A 15,937-nucleotide genomic window follows, 5' to 3' on the forward strand; every position below is an offset into this window, starting at 1 on the left:
TTATGTCTTCTTCTTGGATTGATTCCTTGATTATTATGTAGTGTCCTTCTTTGTGTCTTGTAATAGTCTTCATTTTAAAGTCTATTTTGTCTGATATGAGAATCGCTTCTCCAGCTTTCTTTTGATTTCCATTTGCATGGAATATCTTTTTCCATCCCCTCACTTTCAGTCTGTACATGTCCCTAGGTCTGAAGTGGGTATCTGGTAGATAGCATATATAGGGGTCTTGTTTTTATATCCATTCAGCCAGTCTATGTCTTTTGGTGGGAACATTGAATCCATTTACATTTAAGGAAATTATCGATTTGTATATTCCTATTACCATTTTCTTCATTGTTTTGGGTTTGTTATTGTAGGTCTTTTCGTTGTTTTGTGTTTCCTGCCTAGAGAAGTTCCTTTAGCATTTGTTGTAAAGCTGCTTTGGTGGTGCCGACTTCTCTTAGCTTTTGCTTGTCTGTAAAGGTTTTAATTTCTCCTTCAGATCTGAATGAGATTCTTGCTGGGTAGAGTAGTCTTGGTTGTAGGTTTTTCTCCTTCATCACTTTAAATATGTCCTGCCACTCTCTTCTGGCTTGCAGAGTTTTCTGCTGAAAGATCAGCTGTTAACCTTATGGGAATTCCCTTGTGTGTTATTTGGTGTTGTTCACTTGCTGCTTTTAATATTTTTTCTTTGTGTTCAGTTTTTGATAGTTTGATTAATATGTGTCTTGGCGTGTTTCTCCTTGGATTTATCCTGTATAGGACTCTCTGTGCTTCCTGGAGTTGATTAACTCTTTCCTTTCCCATATTAGGGAAGCTTTCACCTATAATCTCTTGAAATATTTTCTCAGTCCCTTTCTTTTTATCTTCTTCTTCTGGGACCCCTATAATTTGAATGTTGGTGTTTTTAATGTTTTCCAAGCGGTCTCTGAGATTGTCTTCTGTTCTTTTCATTCTTTATTCTTTATTCTGCTCTGCAGTAGTTATTTCCACTAATTATCATCCAGGTCACATATCCATTCTTCTGCCTCAGTTATTTTGCTATTGATCCCTTCTAGAGAATTTTTAAATTCATTTATTGTGTTGTTCATCACTGTTTGTTTGCTCTTTAGTTCTTCGAGGTCCTTGTTAAATGTTTCTTGTATTTTCTCTATTCTATTTCCAAGATTTTGGATCATCTTTTCTATCATTATTCTGAATTCTTTTTCAGGTAGACTGCCTATTTCCTCTTCATTTGTTAGGTCTAGTGGGTTTCTGTCTTGCTCCCTCATCTGCTGTGTGTTTTTCTGTCTTCTCATTTGCTTAACTTACTGTGTTTGGGGTCTCCTTTTCATAGGCTGCAGGTTCGTAGTTCCCGTTGATTTTGGTGTCTGTCCCCAGTGGCTAAGTTTGGTTCAGTGGGTTGTGTGGACTTCCTGGTGGAGGGGACTAGTGCCTGTATTGTGGTGGATGAGGCTGGATCTTGTCTTTCTGGTGGGCAAGTCCACATCTCGTGGTGTGTTTTGGTGTGTCTGTGGCCTTATTATGATTTTAGGCAGCCTCTCTGCTAATGTGTGGGGTTGTGTTCCTGACTTGCCAGTTGTTTGGCATAGGGTGTCCACGTGTAGCTTGCTGGTCGTTGAGTGAAGCTGGCTCTTGGCATTGAGATGGAGATCTCTCAGAGATTTTCGCCATTTGATATTACGTGGAGCTGGGAGGTCTCTTGTGGACCAGCGTCCTGATGTTGGCTCTGCCATCTCAGAGTCACAGCCCTGGCACCTGGCTGGAGCACCAAGAGCCTTTCATCCACATGGCTCGGAATAAAAGGGTGGAAAAATAGAAATAAATAAATAAAGTAAAATAAAGTTATTAAACTAAAAAATAAAAAAAATAAGAGAAAAATTTTTTAAAGTTAAAAAAAAAAAAATGGACAGACAACCCTAGGACAAATGGTAAAAGCAAAGCTATACAGACAAAATCACACACAGAAGCATATACATACACACTCACAAAAGTAGAAAAAGGGAAAATATATATATATATCTTTGCTCCCAAAGTCCACCTCCTCAATTTGGGATGATTCGTTGTCTATTCAGGTATTCCACAGATGCAGGTACATCAAGTTGATTGTGGAGATTTAATCTGCTGCTCCTGAGGCTGCTGGGAGAGATTTCCCTTTCTCTTCTTTGTTCGCACAGCTCCCAGGGTTCAGCTTTGGATTTGGACTCGCCTTTTCATGTAGGTCGCCTGAGGGCGTCTGTTCTTGGCTCAGACAGGACGGGGTTAAAGGAGCCGCTGATTCAGGGGCTCTGGCTCACTCAGGCCCAGGGGAGGGAGGGATACGGATGCGGGGGAGGCCTGCGGCGGCAGAGGCCAGCGTGACGTTGCACCAGCCTGAGGCGTGCCGTGCGTTCTCCCGGGGAAGTTGTCCCTGGATCCCGGGACCCTGGCAGTGGCGGCCTGCACAGGCTCCGGGAGGGCAGGTGTGGATGGTGACCTGTGCTTGCACACAGGCTTCTTGGTGGCGCAGCAACAGCCTTAGCATCTCATGCCCGTCTCTGGGGTCCACGCTGATAGCCGTGGCTGGCACCCGTCTCTGGAGCTCCTTTAAGCAGCGCTCTTAATCTCCTCTCCTCACACACCAGGAAACAAAGAGACAAAAAAAAGTCTCTTGTCCATTCGGCAGCTCCAGACTTTTACTCGTACTCCCTCCTGGCTAGCTGTGGCGCACTAGACCCCCTTCAGGCTGTGTTCACGCCGCCAACCCCAGTCCTCTCCCTGCGATCTGACCGAAGCCCGAGCCTCAGCTCCCAGCCCTCGCCCGCTGCGGCAGGTGAGCAGACAAGCCTCTAGGCCTGGTGAGTGCCGGTCAGCACCGATCCTCTGTGCGGGAATCTCTCCGCTTTGCCCTCCGCACCCCTGTGGCTGTGCTCTCCTCCGTGGCTCCGAAGCTTCCCCCTTCCGCCACCCGCAGTCTCCGCCTGCGAAGGGGCTTCCTAGTGTGTGGAAAGCTTTCCTCCTTCACAGCTCCCTCCCACTGGTGCAGGTCCCGTCCCTATTCTTTTGTCTCTGTTTATTCTTTTTTCTTTGGCCCTACCCAGGTACGTGGAGAGTTTCTTCCCTTTTGTGAGGTCTGAGGTCTTCTGCCAGCGTTCAGTGGGTCTTCTATAGGAGCAGTTCCACGTGTAGATGCATTTCTGATGTATGTGTGGTGAGGAAGGCGATCTCCATGTCTTACTCTTCCACCATCTTGAAGGTCTCCCGATTACGAATATTTTTTTAGGAGTTTCTTGTCTTCACATTTCTTATAATTTAGTGGTTGAACTCCTACCTCTAAAGTTAGAATAGCAAAAGGGAAAGTTACTATTTAAATGAAAAACATCTGATATTAAGACCTAAAGACTAATCACTTGCAATTTTTAAATTAGTAGTATAGATTGGTAAAGTAGCCTTTTAGGAATGAATTTTTCGATAACAAAATTTTCTTTTAAATTTGTTATCTGTGTACATTTTCATAAAAATTCTTGGAGTTTTTCTCTTTCTTAAAGTGAGACTTTTGAAGTTAGACTTGTCTATAGCTTTTACTTCTGTCCGTCATAGCTTACAACTAATGTTTAATTCTTATAACATAAAGTATGATTCTCAAGGTAATATTCATCTGTCTTGTCCATCTTACTTTTCCACTCTAGATTCTTTTTAAACTGATTTTCTTGTCAAGCTACATATATTCTTAGGGTTGAATGATCAAAACTGTTCTTTAATATTCAGGCAAATTGTCATTAAAATTGCTTGGTGCTAGTAAAAATTACTTTCATTTTTTTAAAAGAAAGAAATGGGAGAAGGAACAGTAAACAACTTTGCATTGTATTCTAGTATCTTAGAGCCATCCATGTATGGAATGAGGAATACAGATATTTTTCAAATTCATCCAGGTGTTTTTTAAGTCATAGAATACACATATTCATTAGGGAATTTCCATTGCAAGTATCAAATAAAATTCAAGAAGTGCTTTATTGCCTCTGCCTTAACAACTGCATATTGTTTTCTGACCTGCATTGAGAAGTGGCCAATTCAGTGGTACTTTGTCCTTCCCTCTTCTTTGTTGTGAGCCCAATTAATTTCATTTCTCTGTATTATTTAATTCTTATTTAAGGCAACTTTTCTTTCAAACTTCACTCTTGATAATTCTTCTCAAATCTGGCTAGTCATCAAAATCACACAGATGGAAGGGTTACAGGAACTTTAGTCTATATGTTATTCCCTCTGACTACCTTTGAATTTCTAATTTAGTAGAATTTGATTGAGCCTGAGAACTGTAGTTTGAAAAGTTCCTCTAGGTTCTGATGATTATTCAGGTTTAGAACTCTGGCCTTGACCTTTACCTGAGCATGAATTGTTTTAAGGCAGTCCGATTTCCTAATGTGCCCTATGTCTCAAAATCATTCCCAGAGTGGACCATTAACTTTATTACATCCATCCACTGCTCTTTAGAGCTGAGTGATCTCTTTATTCCAGAGATGAAGCTCATTTTCAACACCTGAACAATTAAACCAAGCAGGGATAACAGTGGTTCTCCTTCAAGGCCACAGTTCTCTGCTGGATTAGAATGAGCACTTTCTAGGAAATCATGCCAAACTTTTGATGGCATATAAAGGGTGTTGCTATATTCCCCAATATACTACCTCTTTTTTCCTCCTGGACCACACTTTAGATGGAACAGACATTCCCTGCGGGACCAGTTTGAAAGACACTAAGCCATTCTGCATGGCTGTGGTAACCATTGGCTGTAACTTAATTTTCAGCTGTATCTGAGTTAGGAGAAATGCAACAACCCTACACGTGAGGGCCTACCAACTGAGAGCTGGTTGATCCTCTCCCACTCCAAACAACTGCAGCACAGTGGATTTCACCTACAGATGATAAGATACCACTGAGGGGAGCAGATAGAGGAGGAAGCTAGAAACAGTTTATGTCTATTTCATCCAGCTTAATATCTCACAAGAGCATTCAGTGGCAGACAACCCTGGTCTCTAACAAGGAATTAAGTGTAATATACCACTTTGCCAGTATTTATCTGTTCCCCATGCCTGTATCAACACACATGAGTCTTCTTTCTGCACTCCCAGGCTACTGCTCAGTAAGTTTGGCAAGTAAAAGCAAAAGCAGCTGTTTTCTACATCTTGTTCCTGCTGTTTAAGGTGTGCATCCCAGCCAAATGAATCATATCACAGCCAAAGACCCCGGCAGGAGTTCCTTGCTACAAATCTGTATCCTTTTCTATCTCATCTACTTGAAGAACAAAAGATTTGCAAGCCTTGTAATGATCTTCAGACACAATAGTGCAGCTATTTACTGAGCTATACCTGAGGTATTTTTTAGTAAAGTGTGGATAAGTAGTGTGGCAGGAAGCCGTAAACACACTCTGTCTTGCACTTTGACTTCTCCAGAACCATGGCAATCATCTGAAGTATTTGTGATCAATAAGTATTGTTAATCTTCATGCATATGGAAAGGATGAAAAAGGATCAGTCATCCCAGACATCCCAGGAGAGAGAGGCATTTTTCCAGTTTCTCAGATACCACATCTAGTTGGCACCAATCTGAGTATAATTTAACCCTACTGGTGATTGACCTTAGAGGTCAACAGAGTCTAGAGCATTTTATTTCAAGGGAAGCTGTACACTGGCTTCAGACTATGATGGGCCTACATCACAGTAAAAGAGATCCAGCAGAGATCACTAATGTACATCAGAAAAGCATCATCTCTGGTTATTGAGGCTATATTTGAGACTACTGCCTGAAGACTGAAAACTGTTTTACTCATAGCCAAACCTTGTAGCCATCCTTAGCTGCTCTGTAAATGGGGCTGTGAAGGATGTACTTCCCACACGTCATGTGAAGTCCCGGAGACCAGAAACTCTGTGCAGGCTTTATCCTGAAAGTCTGAATTCCTGAGTGGAGAGTTCGACTAACCCCAAGAGGTCTTCCACTCTGAGGTTGCTGTCACCTGACTGTGTCCAAGGGAAATCACAGCCCTTATCTGAGGAATACCAAGTTGCCAGTTCATTTACATGACAATAACACGTTGATACAACTTGATACAACTGCCAGTCTATCTGCAGTTGGTCTCAGTAGGTTCTCCCTCAGCATTGGCGTAATTACCTCCCCACCTCAGCTTGGAAGCATGAGTGCAGAAACTGCAGTTTTTCTAATTGGGACACCTTGCCTCCCCCTACCTATACATGCATTAGGGGAGAGTTGCTGCATTTGTAGCTTTCTGGGACAACAGAAGCAATTGCCAGAAATCAACTAAGTTTTTCAGTGGCTACATTCCTACTTTTGTAGGATTGCCACTCATTGCTTCATTCTACAACTTGATTTTACTGCAAGATTTGGATTTTTACTCTTATATACACTCTATGTTAGTGGTCCCCATCGTTTTTGGCACCAGGGACCAGTTTCATGGAAGACACTTTTTCCGGGGCACAGGCGGGGATATGGTTCAGGCAGTTATGTGAGCGATGGGGAGCAGCAGATGAAGCTTTGCTCGCTCACCTACTGCTCACCTCCTGCTGTGCGGCCCAGTTCCTAACAGGCCGTGGGTCTGCAGCCCGGGGGTTGGGGACACTTGCTCTATATGTTACTTAAACTTGTGGTCTTAATCCTGACCCAGCTTATCCCTAGACTCTGATTCTGTCTCATTCTGTATCAGGAGAAATTTTCTATGATAGTTTAATTATTTACAAATTATTATCTATAAATTATTAATTGCCTAAAGTCTAGAGCAGTATTATGAGCACATGTACAATCAGAGAGCACCTTGGCATTGGTTCAGAGAAGCTTTACTGACCAGGGGGGCTTCTGAAGTTACCTTGAAAAGACTGGGGTTAGATGAACTCTGTAGATTCCTGCTAGATTTACTGTATTTTACTTCCATCACTTTCTTTTTGAAGCTGAAACAATACATCAGTTTGCTCCTGTCAGGGCAGAAGACCAATTTCATTTGTCTACCCATGAAGATGAATGAATGCAGCAAAAATCCAGAAATGTCTTAGATATATTACTGTACAGCTCATTGACCATTCTATCAGTGCTTGACTTGAAAGTCATGGCTATCTGATGTCAAGTTCCATTGATAACGTTATTCCTAAACATTACTTTCAAGTATGCTTCCCTCAGAGGTCACAGAAGAACTTCGGTGACCTGCAAAGACCTAAAACAGATGAAGTCCCAATTAACCATGACACCAGTGGTTTTAACGTTTATAATCTTTTCCTGTAAAGGAAATTATAGGGAGCTCCATGCACATGGTTTGGGGGTTTTCCTGACCAGTGGGGTTAAACCAAGTGACATTAACAAAAATAAATCTAGAGGCCCTTGTAAATAATGTAATATTCTTTTATATTTAAAAACTCTGTTGAGAGTCCGCCTGCCAATGCAGGGGACACGGGTTCGTGCTCCGGTCCAGGAAGATCCCACATGCCGCGGAGCGGCTGGGCCCGTGAGCCATGGCCGCTGAGCCTGCGCTTCTGGAGCCTGTGCTCTGCAACGGGAGAGGCCACAACAGTAAGAGGTCCGCATACCGCAAAAAAAAAAAAAAAAAAAAAAAAGACTGTATACAAACACATGTGCACATCTATGTAATTATTTATAGCCTCTCAAGCACATTAACAACTATGCCACAAAAAGCAATTGTGCCAGAACGCCTTATGAGTTAAACCTAAAGTGGTTAAAGCAACAGTTTTTTATTTATTTGGTCTTTCTTGTCCAAGGAACACTGTGTAGGCCCTTGTTTCTTTAGGAAAAAGTAGGACATACTAACTTGAAAACAAGAAAAAGCAACAAAGTGAAGCTTTTGATGGTTGCTGGGACTGTGAGCAGTTGTAAATTCTCCTCCCTGCTGTAAATTATCTTCTCCCTCTCCTTTTCTTTTAATCTCCATTTAATTCCCTTTTCAAAATATTAGCTTGATTCTTCTTGAAAAATATTTCCTCAGCCTGCTAAAAGCACCCCTAACCACGCAGAAATGTTATACGCAACTTTGTGGAGATCTATTATTTTTCTTCTACGATACAGAATCTTGAGAAATGAAATGCTCATCTCTCATCAACCCCAAAGAAGTCCAAGTCTACGGTGAGGCCCAGGGTGTTCCTTACATTTCACCTTCTTTGAGGATGTTCTCCTGCCAGTTCGGAACAACTAAAAGTTGGGAGAACCGGTTTCTGAGGCAAATAGAACATTCCTAGGTTTTAAGATAATTTCTGACATTTTCATGGCATCCTTCCTTAAAGACCTTCAAATTATGCTTCAGAAATTTTAATTGTTCACTGAAATTATCTGTTAGTAAGCAAAGTGTTGCATTTGATAGTAGCAGTAGTCCACACATGGAACATCAGTAGATGGATATAAAACGTGTACTTTGCTGGCCTTTGTATAAGACAAAGACATTGACATATCTATTTTAAGTCTTCTAATCATGCTGTTCTACTATAATTCTCAGTGTTTCAAATGTAGTTCCTAGGCCCTTCATTATCTGTGTCTTCATGCCTTCCATAAACCATTTCCTGTCTTGCACCAAACCACATTCTCGCTGTTCCTCATAGCCAACTTTTTCCTCTTCCTCTACTTCAGTTTATCAAGTGCTGAATTCATGGACTGTGTCAGTAGTTTGCTGCGTAGTTTGAACCAGATAGGACACAAACATGAAATGGTTTTGCTTCAAGCAGATGGTTTATTCATCTTTTTATTCATCTTTCTTACTGGCATCCTGAGTATATTCCATTCCTTTCTGGTCTCTGTGACATGAACAAAGTTAAGTTTAGTTCAGCTTAAAATTTCAATCTCATATTCAGTTTAGTGTTGTTTCCAGTTTAAGCCCAAGTGAACTGCCCTGGTAGGGAAGAATGATCAGTTTCCAGCATCTTCCCTTACCCCACCTGGGTGTCATTATTCTACATTGGCCTGAGAAGTAGGAATGAAGGAAAGTGAGCAAATGTCTCCTCTTAAGTAGCATTTTGTGGTGTTCATGTATTATATGTAATAAGGACACAAACATTTGCTTTCTTTGGGGTGCAAGTGTGGGCTCTTAAGAGGTCTTACAGAAGCTCTTCTGTTTTCGCATTTTTTTTTTTAACAAGAAAAACATGCTCTGTAATGTCTTCAATTGTCTTTATCCTGGAGTATTCTTGCTCCATATGCACTGCTCCTGTTGGACAGCTCAAACATAGCTGCCTCCTTCAGTGTCCAGTTGACCTACGGAAATGTTTTTGCCACACCAAGCATTGGGAAGTACAAGATGCCTCTTCTCTTTACTATGCCGTCATTCCAGATCCTTTTTTAAGCCCTCAGTAGTCATAGAAAGCAAATAAAGCATTCAGCTGCATAAGCAGAGTCCAAGTTGGTTAATTAGAAGTCATCCTATCTACTTTGTACTCCCAGACTCTATAAATGATGGTCTTAGAGTGCCCCTCATTTGCTTGGGGCAGAAGGGTTGAAGTACCGCTGTTTATACCTCCTTGGGGAGTGAACAGAAAAAACCATCACACTGTCTCCCTGGGCCACGGATTCACTGTGACTATGATTCTCTCCTAAATTTTCAGAGAGGTTTAGAATAAGTGAGACTGGTGGAGTAATGATGGAAAGGCCAGTTTTCTACCTCTTTTGTAAACCCTTTTGAGATAAGTCTTATTTCCATCTCTTAGAATGAGAGAAACTTAGTACTTACTGTTTACAGTTGAAGACTATAGCGAGAATTCTAAAGTAACAGAGTCCAACGTGTTCATGACCATAATAGTGGAGCTTCAGAATAGCTCATAAATTAGACAGGAGGAAACAGCTAATCAAAAGTGTTCTCAAACCCAGCAACGTAATTCAGTCAAATTGAGTATTCTTTTTCTTTTTAATTGAAGTATAGTTGATTTACAGTGTTGTGTTAGTTTCTGCTGTACAGCGAAGTGATTCAGTTATGCATATATATACATATATTATTTTTCATATTCTTTTCCATTATGGTTTATCACAAGATATTGAATATAGTTCCCTGTGCTATACAGTAGGACCTTGTTGTTTATCTATTTTACATATAGTAGTTCACATCTGCTAATCCCAAGCTCCTAATTTATCCCTTCCCCACCCCTTTTCCCCTTTGGTTACCAAAAGTTTGTTTTCTATGTCTGTGATTCTGTTTCTGTTTCATAAATAAGTTCATCTGTGTCATATTTAGATTCTACATATAAGTGATATCATATGATATTTGTCTTTCTCTTTCTGGTTTACTTCACTGAGTATGATAATCTCTGGGTACATCCATGTTGCTGTAAATGGCACAAATTGAGTATTCTTATTACTTGGTACTTGAGCAAATTACAACCTCTTCTTGGATGACAAAGAAAAACTGAAAGGAAATAGTTGCATTAAGTGCATGGCCCACTGAACTTCAAATTCCAGATAATAGAACTTCTGGATCAGGACAGTCTGTGCAGTGCAGTGTGGCTGTAAATAATGCAGATTAGTGGCCTCTCTTGGGTCTCCATGTTAGTTCCTGAAGAGCCAGGGGAGTTGGATTTGGTTTTAGCACATCTCTTATAGGACTTCCACCCCCAGCCACTGTCCATGGGAAAATAGTTAATCCTTATTGTTTTACCTTGGGCAAGGTAGCAGCATTCAAAGTGGCAATTAATGCTGTCCCCCAAGCAGAAATTTCAAGGATGTATAGTTGTTTTCCTTTATATGCATCAGAATTTGGGACATAGCGTTTTTTTGCTTTTGTTTTTGTTTTTTTAGTTCATCTACTACAAAAATCACTCAAAGAAATGAGGTTTAGTTTTAACATTGGCTAAAATGTTTCACTACTTAGGGAAAAGAAAACAGAACAATGCTGGAGATCAAAACATTTGACATATCCAGCTCTCATTGACACGTACTTATAAACAAAAAGATAAGTAAAATAAATAAGTGTATCATTTACTAAAAGATGATCATAACCCATATTATGATATTTTTGTAAAATCAGTCATCTGACATCCGTTCTTCTTTCTTTATTTCCTAGAAATATTAATAACATTTTTAAAACTCCTAGGTAATTTTTCTCAACTAAGAGCCTGAAGTTTTCTTCGTAAATTGAAACAGAACAGGCAAGAATCTATAATTTTTGAGAAAATCCCCACTCCAGACTTCGGAGAAGTCAAATGTCTCTCAAAATCCCAGCCCACTAAAAACAATCCCTTTTTTGCCTTAGGGCCAAGGGTCAATTTTTCAATGTTAGGCCTGAATCTATCGAGTAATTTGAAAAGAAAACCTGAGAGCACCCTGACGCCTGGCACATAGTTAGGCATTTGGAAATTACAATATGGTGTGATACATACTGAGACAGAAATAAAAGGGCAAGAGAGAACACCGGGTTTTAGGGACAGCCGCCTGGAGAGGGAGATGTCCACATTTCCAAGGTAAGACTCAAAGGATAAATGTAAATTAGCCAATAAAAGGAAGTTGGGCATGGGATTGTTCTAGGAAAAGGGAACAGCATGTTTAGCACCAAGTGTAAAGAGGAACATAATATATGCTGGGAAATGAAAAATAAATTTCTCTATAGCACCAGCAAGTAGTAGAAGATACCACAGGGACTGTGAAAGGACTTAGAGCCATATTGAGTACGGCTTTTATCCTAAGGAAAATAAGGAATCACTAGAAGATTAAAGCAGATAATTATTGTTATTTTAGGAAGAACATACTGTAGCTTCTTTGTAGATGAGTAGTGGCAGGGCAGGATTCCAGCCAAGAGTCCTGTACCATGTTTGAGGCAAGAGATGCTAATGACCTCAAGTAGAGTAATGGTGGTGGTGGGGAGAGGGAGAAAAGGACAGAATGAAGAAATATTAGGAGGTAGAAGAAAGGATTGGTGATCGATGGACTCACTAATTGCAAAATGGTGAAGGATATGATAGAAGAAGAGGAAATATCCAAAATTATGGCTAATAAAGGCCATAATTGTAAATCACTGAGATAGGGAAAAAGATACAGAGAAAGAGAAAAAGCAAGTTGGGGAGGTGGGACAGTGGGTCCATATTTCGTTCTGTTGTTGTTTTGATGGCTGTGGGACACCCAAATGGAATAGTCACTTACGACAGTATATATGCAAATGTAGAGATCAAAGGGGGAAATCTGGACTGGAGATGCAGAGTTGAGAGTTGTGAGCATATGAAGTGTAATTGTAGCTAAGGGTATGGATAGAATGAGAAGAAAGAAAAGCCTAGGACAGAATCCTGAAGGTTTATGGTGTAGGTGGAAATACTGAGAATACCTACCTTGCTCCTGCAGCATCGTAGGTCTTCCAGCTCCTTTTCCTTTGGTCCAGATGCTTTTAGCCTTGTTCTCACTTGAGTAACGCTGTGTTCGAAGTTGGCTTCATTAAAGGACATTGACATCTCCACTATATTTTAAACTTAAGAGCCAACATTTATGTTCTTCATATAATATCTAATATTCTTTATATAATATAAAAAGCAGGGTTCTTTTCAAAACCCTAATCATGGTCTGTGGGAAGGATAGTTCTTTTGTACCAGATAATCATGCCTACACATTGTATAATGAGGAAAAATCCTTGATTATGATGTATAACTTAAGAAATTCTCAATAAGTTGTCTGTCCCATTCCTTTTATAACTACTCTTTTAAAGGTGAGCAGATCCTTCAAGGGAGACTCTGCAATCTGTTCAGCATGCTATTTATACTTAAAAAGTGTTAAATTATCCTAATCATGCTTATAGTAACAATCAAGATTAATTGCAGCTATATTAGGGTTACTTATTATTTGTTCTACTTCAGCAGTAACACAAATCCAATTGCACAAGCAATTTCCATAATCCAAATTGTGAAAGAAAGTAGAGGCAAAAAAAGGCCATGCATAACTGGTTGAAATAGAATTTAAAATAAATCCTTAACCAAATGGTTATCTAAAATTCTGTTTTTGAAAAGGAGCTGATTCTGAGCGGATTGTATATGTGTCTCACTGGTAGAAGTGGATTATCTATCTTGAATTGGATTGTGATGACGATGACCCTATTCTAAGTAAACCAAATCTCTTGAACTATATAATGAGATCAGGAGGAACATTCGGCCTGAGAACAACAGATTGCAATGACGGAGATGATTTCACTAATGTTTTTCCCAGCCTCTTTCCTTGATGTACATAATACTGTGCTTTTGTCCTGCAGAGATTCCTGATCCTGCAGTTCTGTGTGCTAACTCTTTTTTCTTTTTCTGATTTTCATTTTTATAAGTAGAGCTGAATGAGTGGCAGGAAGCTGCGAAATCTATCTTATAAAAAGGTGATGGGGGTAGAATCTAGAATCTTCATTTGCCTTGCAGAAGGATTGCAGAAAAACTATCACCAGTAAATATTGAACTGATTCATTCCTGTTTCTTCTTTGTTTAGGCCGTGAGGAGGCAAAAGTTGCTTGAACAGAGTATCCAGTCTGCCCAGGAGATTGAAAAATCCTTACACTTAATTCAGGAGTCCCTCTCATCCATTAACAAGCAGCTGGCAGCTTATATTGCTGACAAAGTGGACGCAGCTCAAATGCCTCAGGAAGCCCAGGCAAGTAGAACCTGGAATGAGCTTCTTTTCTTTCGTTTTTATTATCCGAACAAGACATTAGTAACTTTCTAACTTAAAGTTTATTCATCTAGTTGTACAAAGGGTTATTTGATCAACTGATTGGACTATTTGGAGGTAAGGGGAAAAAGGATCTCTATATTAGTACTCTAAGATTTATTTTTGAACGTACATAATGGAGGAATTTGAAATAGAGACACTTAAAAGACCAGGGCAGTATCACACTGAAGTCTGCTGTTTATCAATATTTTCAAACTATACTTGAGCTAGAGGGAAACCGTAGGAATGTCAAGTTTAAAGAAAATACTTTTGGTGGTAGTATTAAAAATGCAGCATCAAATATTTTATTATCAACTCATCTTTATCTTGGAATTAGAATTCATATGACCTATATTCTACATTTAATGTGTTGCAAGTAGTTAATAACAAGAAATTAGAGATACAAATTTGCATTTTATTACTAATACTAATATGTCTATACTCATATTTACTCACATACCTATACATTCAACACTTTTCAATCTGAATTATGAAATGTGTTAAACTAATTTTTCTAGAATGAGAGTTAAAATAGGAATGAAAATAAATCTAAGTCAGCTTTATACCAAGTAAATTCAGTCTATATCTAAATTAACTTTCACCTTGGGAAGTAATGCTGTATTTCTATTTTTAAATAACATTTACATGTATGTAAAATATCATAAGAATTATTTAAATGTCTTTAGGATTTTCTGATAGTAAGGTACTATCAGATAGCTACTATATCTACAGTAACTATAGATAGCTACTTTTCACATCTTATGTACATAGTATGAACCCAATACCCAAGGATAACTCAGATCGATACAATATAATGCGAGGAGCATTAGAAGGTTATCTGTCCATCCCCGAGGCCCTCTCCCCACTAATTTTCCCTACATTTCTGATTGCACCTGCATTTTCAAGATGATTCTTGACTTTGAATTCCCCAAATGGTAATATATAATATTGGAAAATGCAAGCCACCCAAAAGCTCTTGAAACATTCTTCTCCAAGATTTTATTTTAAGATGACAGCGAAGTGAATTGTTTTCTAGAACAGAGTTATCAAGTACTCAGATTTACTTCAAGGACTGGCTTTCCTGAAGCTCAATTTGAATCTCCTTTGGAAGAAACAAGTAGAGGATAAAGAGGTTGTCTGTGAAGTAAGCACTTAAGCACAGTGTGTCAGACAAAGAACCTACTAAGAATACCATCAAAGGATGTTTTTCTAAGTATATATAAGGGGGGTAAATTTAAGCCTATGTATAAATGAAAATTTATACCCAATGTGTTTCTGTAAATTTGCAGAAGAGTTCATTGCTAATTAAAAGATTAATGGGCTTAGCTTTCCCTTTTCAGAAATCGAGTACTTGTTTTAATACATCACCGAGAAGCAGGACAAAGTGAATGGCGTTACCATATTTGGCCATCTTAAATCTGTGCTCAGATTTCCTGTCACATATTGGCCACATAGATTTGTGGATGTTTGACTCCACCGTGTGGTGCACTGGTAGTTTTACTACTAAATTTAAATCTGTTAAAAAGAGTCTCCCTTTTTCTGCCTTTCAAGATAGTTTGAGATTCTCAGGTATAAACAAATTCCAGCATTAAGGAAATGTGTGCAATGTGTAAAACATATTGACAGGTATACTCTTATTATATGTAAAAGTAGATGTAGAGCAAGGCACTTCCTTGCATTCTATTTGCATTTAGGACTATAGGGCAGCAATGAGCTGCCTCTGCATGTTCATTGACCAGCTATCTGTCATAATGAGCAAATTGAGCCTTCTGATTCTAAATCAGATTAAACATATTTTACTTTTTTATTTAGTGTCATGAACTTACAGGAATAAAGTTTAACCTTTTAGACAATAAAACTACATACTGCTAGAATATCACCGCATACGTTGATTCGAGTATTTTATTTCAAAAAAATAATTCTTAACCAAACCAAATTCTTAAATCATATGACTACAGCATCAAAATGCCAGCATATTTAAAGAGAGGTTTTTATTAAAGTACAGAATTAAGATGACATCTTATTGATTCAAATAGAGTAAAGCAAATAGAGAAAGCTCTTCTAGATATAGAAATTTTATCTTCTAGATATAAAAATCAAAAATTTAAGACATATTTCAAAAATAGTACGACTAAATATAAAAAACCCTATGAGTGTTTCTTCGAAACAACTTTACAGAATAAAATCATCAAATTGATAACTGCGGAGAAGCACACGGCATGAATAGAGTTGTTTACTTTATTTAATTTTCCTAAAGAACATTGTGAAATACAGAGATTTAGTTTTATCACCTAAGGTCTGGAAGCAAAATTCCAAGTACCCAGCTTTG

The 15,937-nt window shown here is 39.0% G+C and overlaps 1 protein-coding gene across 1 annotated transcript in view; it reads left to right on the top strand.

The window, feature by feature from the left end:
- DMD (dystrophin) overlaps nt 1-15,937 on the top strand; it is a 2,243,521-nt gene that overhangs the window by 904,638 nt on the left and 1,322,946 nt on the right. Inside the window, exon 30 of the mRNA XM_060293058.2 lies at nt 13,390-13,551. Within this exon, the coding sequence (XP_060149041.1) occupies nt 13,390-13,551 (162 nt within the window). The remainder of the gene's footprint in view (nt 1-13,389; nt 13,552-15,937) is intronic.

The sequence above is a fragment of the Globicephala melas genome, chromosome X (assembly GCF_963455315.2).
Source record: "Globicephala melas chromosome X, mGloMel1.2, whole genome shotgun sequence".
NCBI classification, from domain to species: domain Eukaryota; kingdom Metazoa; phylum Chordata; class Mammalia; order Artiodactyla; family Delphinidae; genus Globicephala; species Globicephala melas.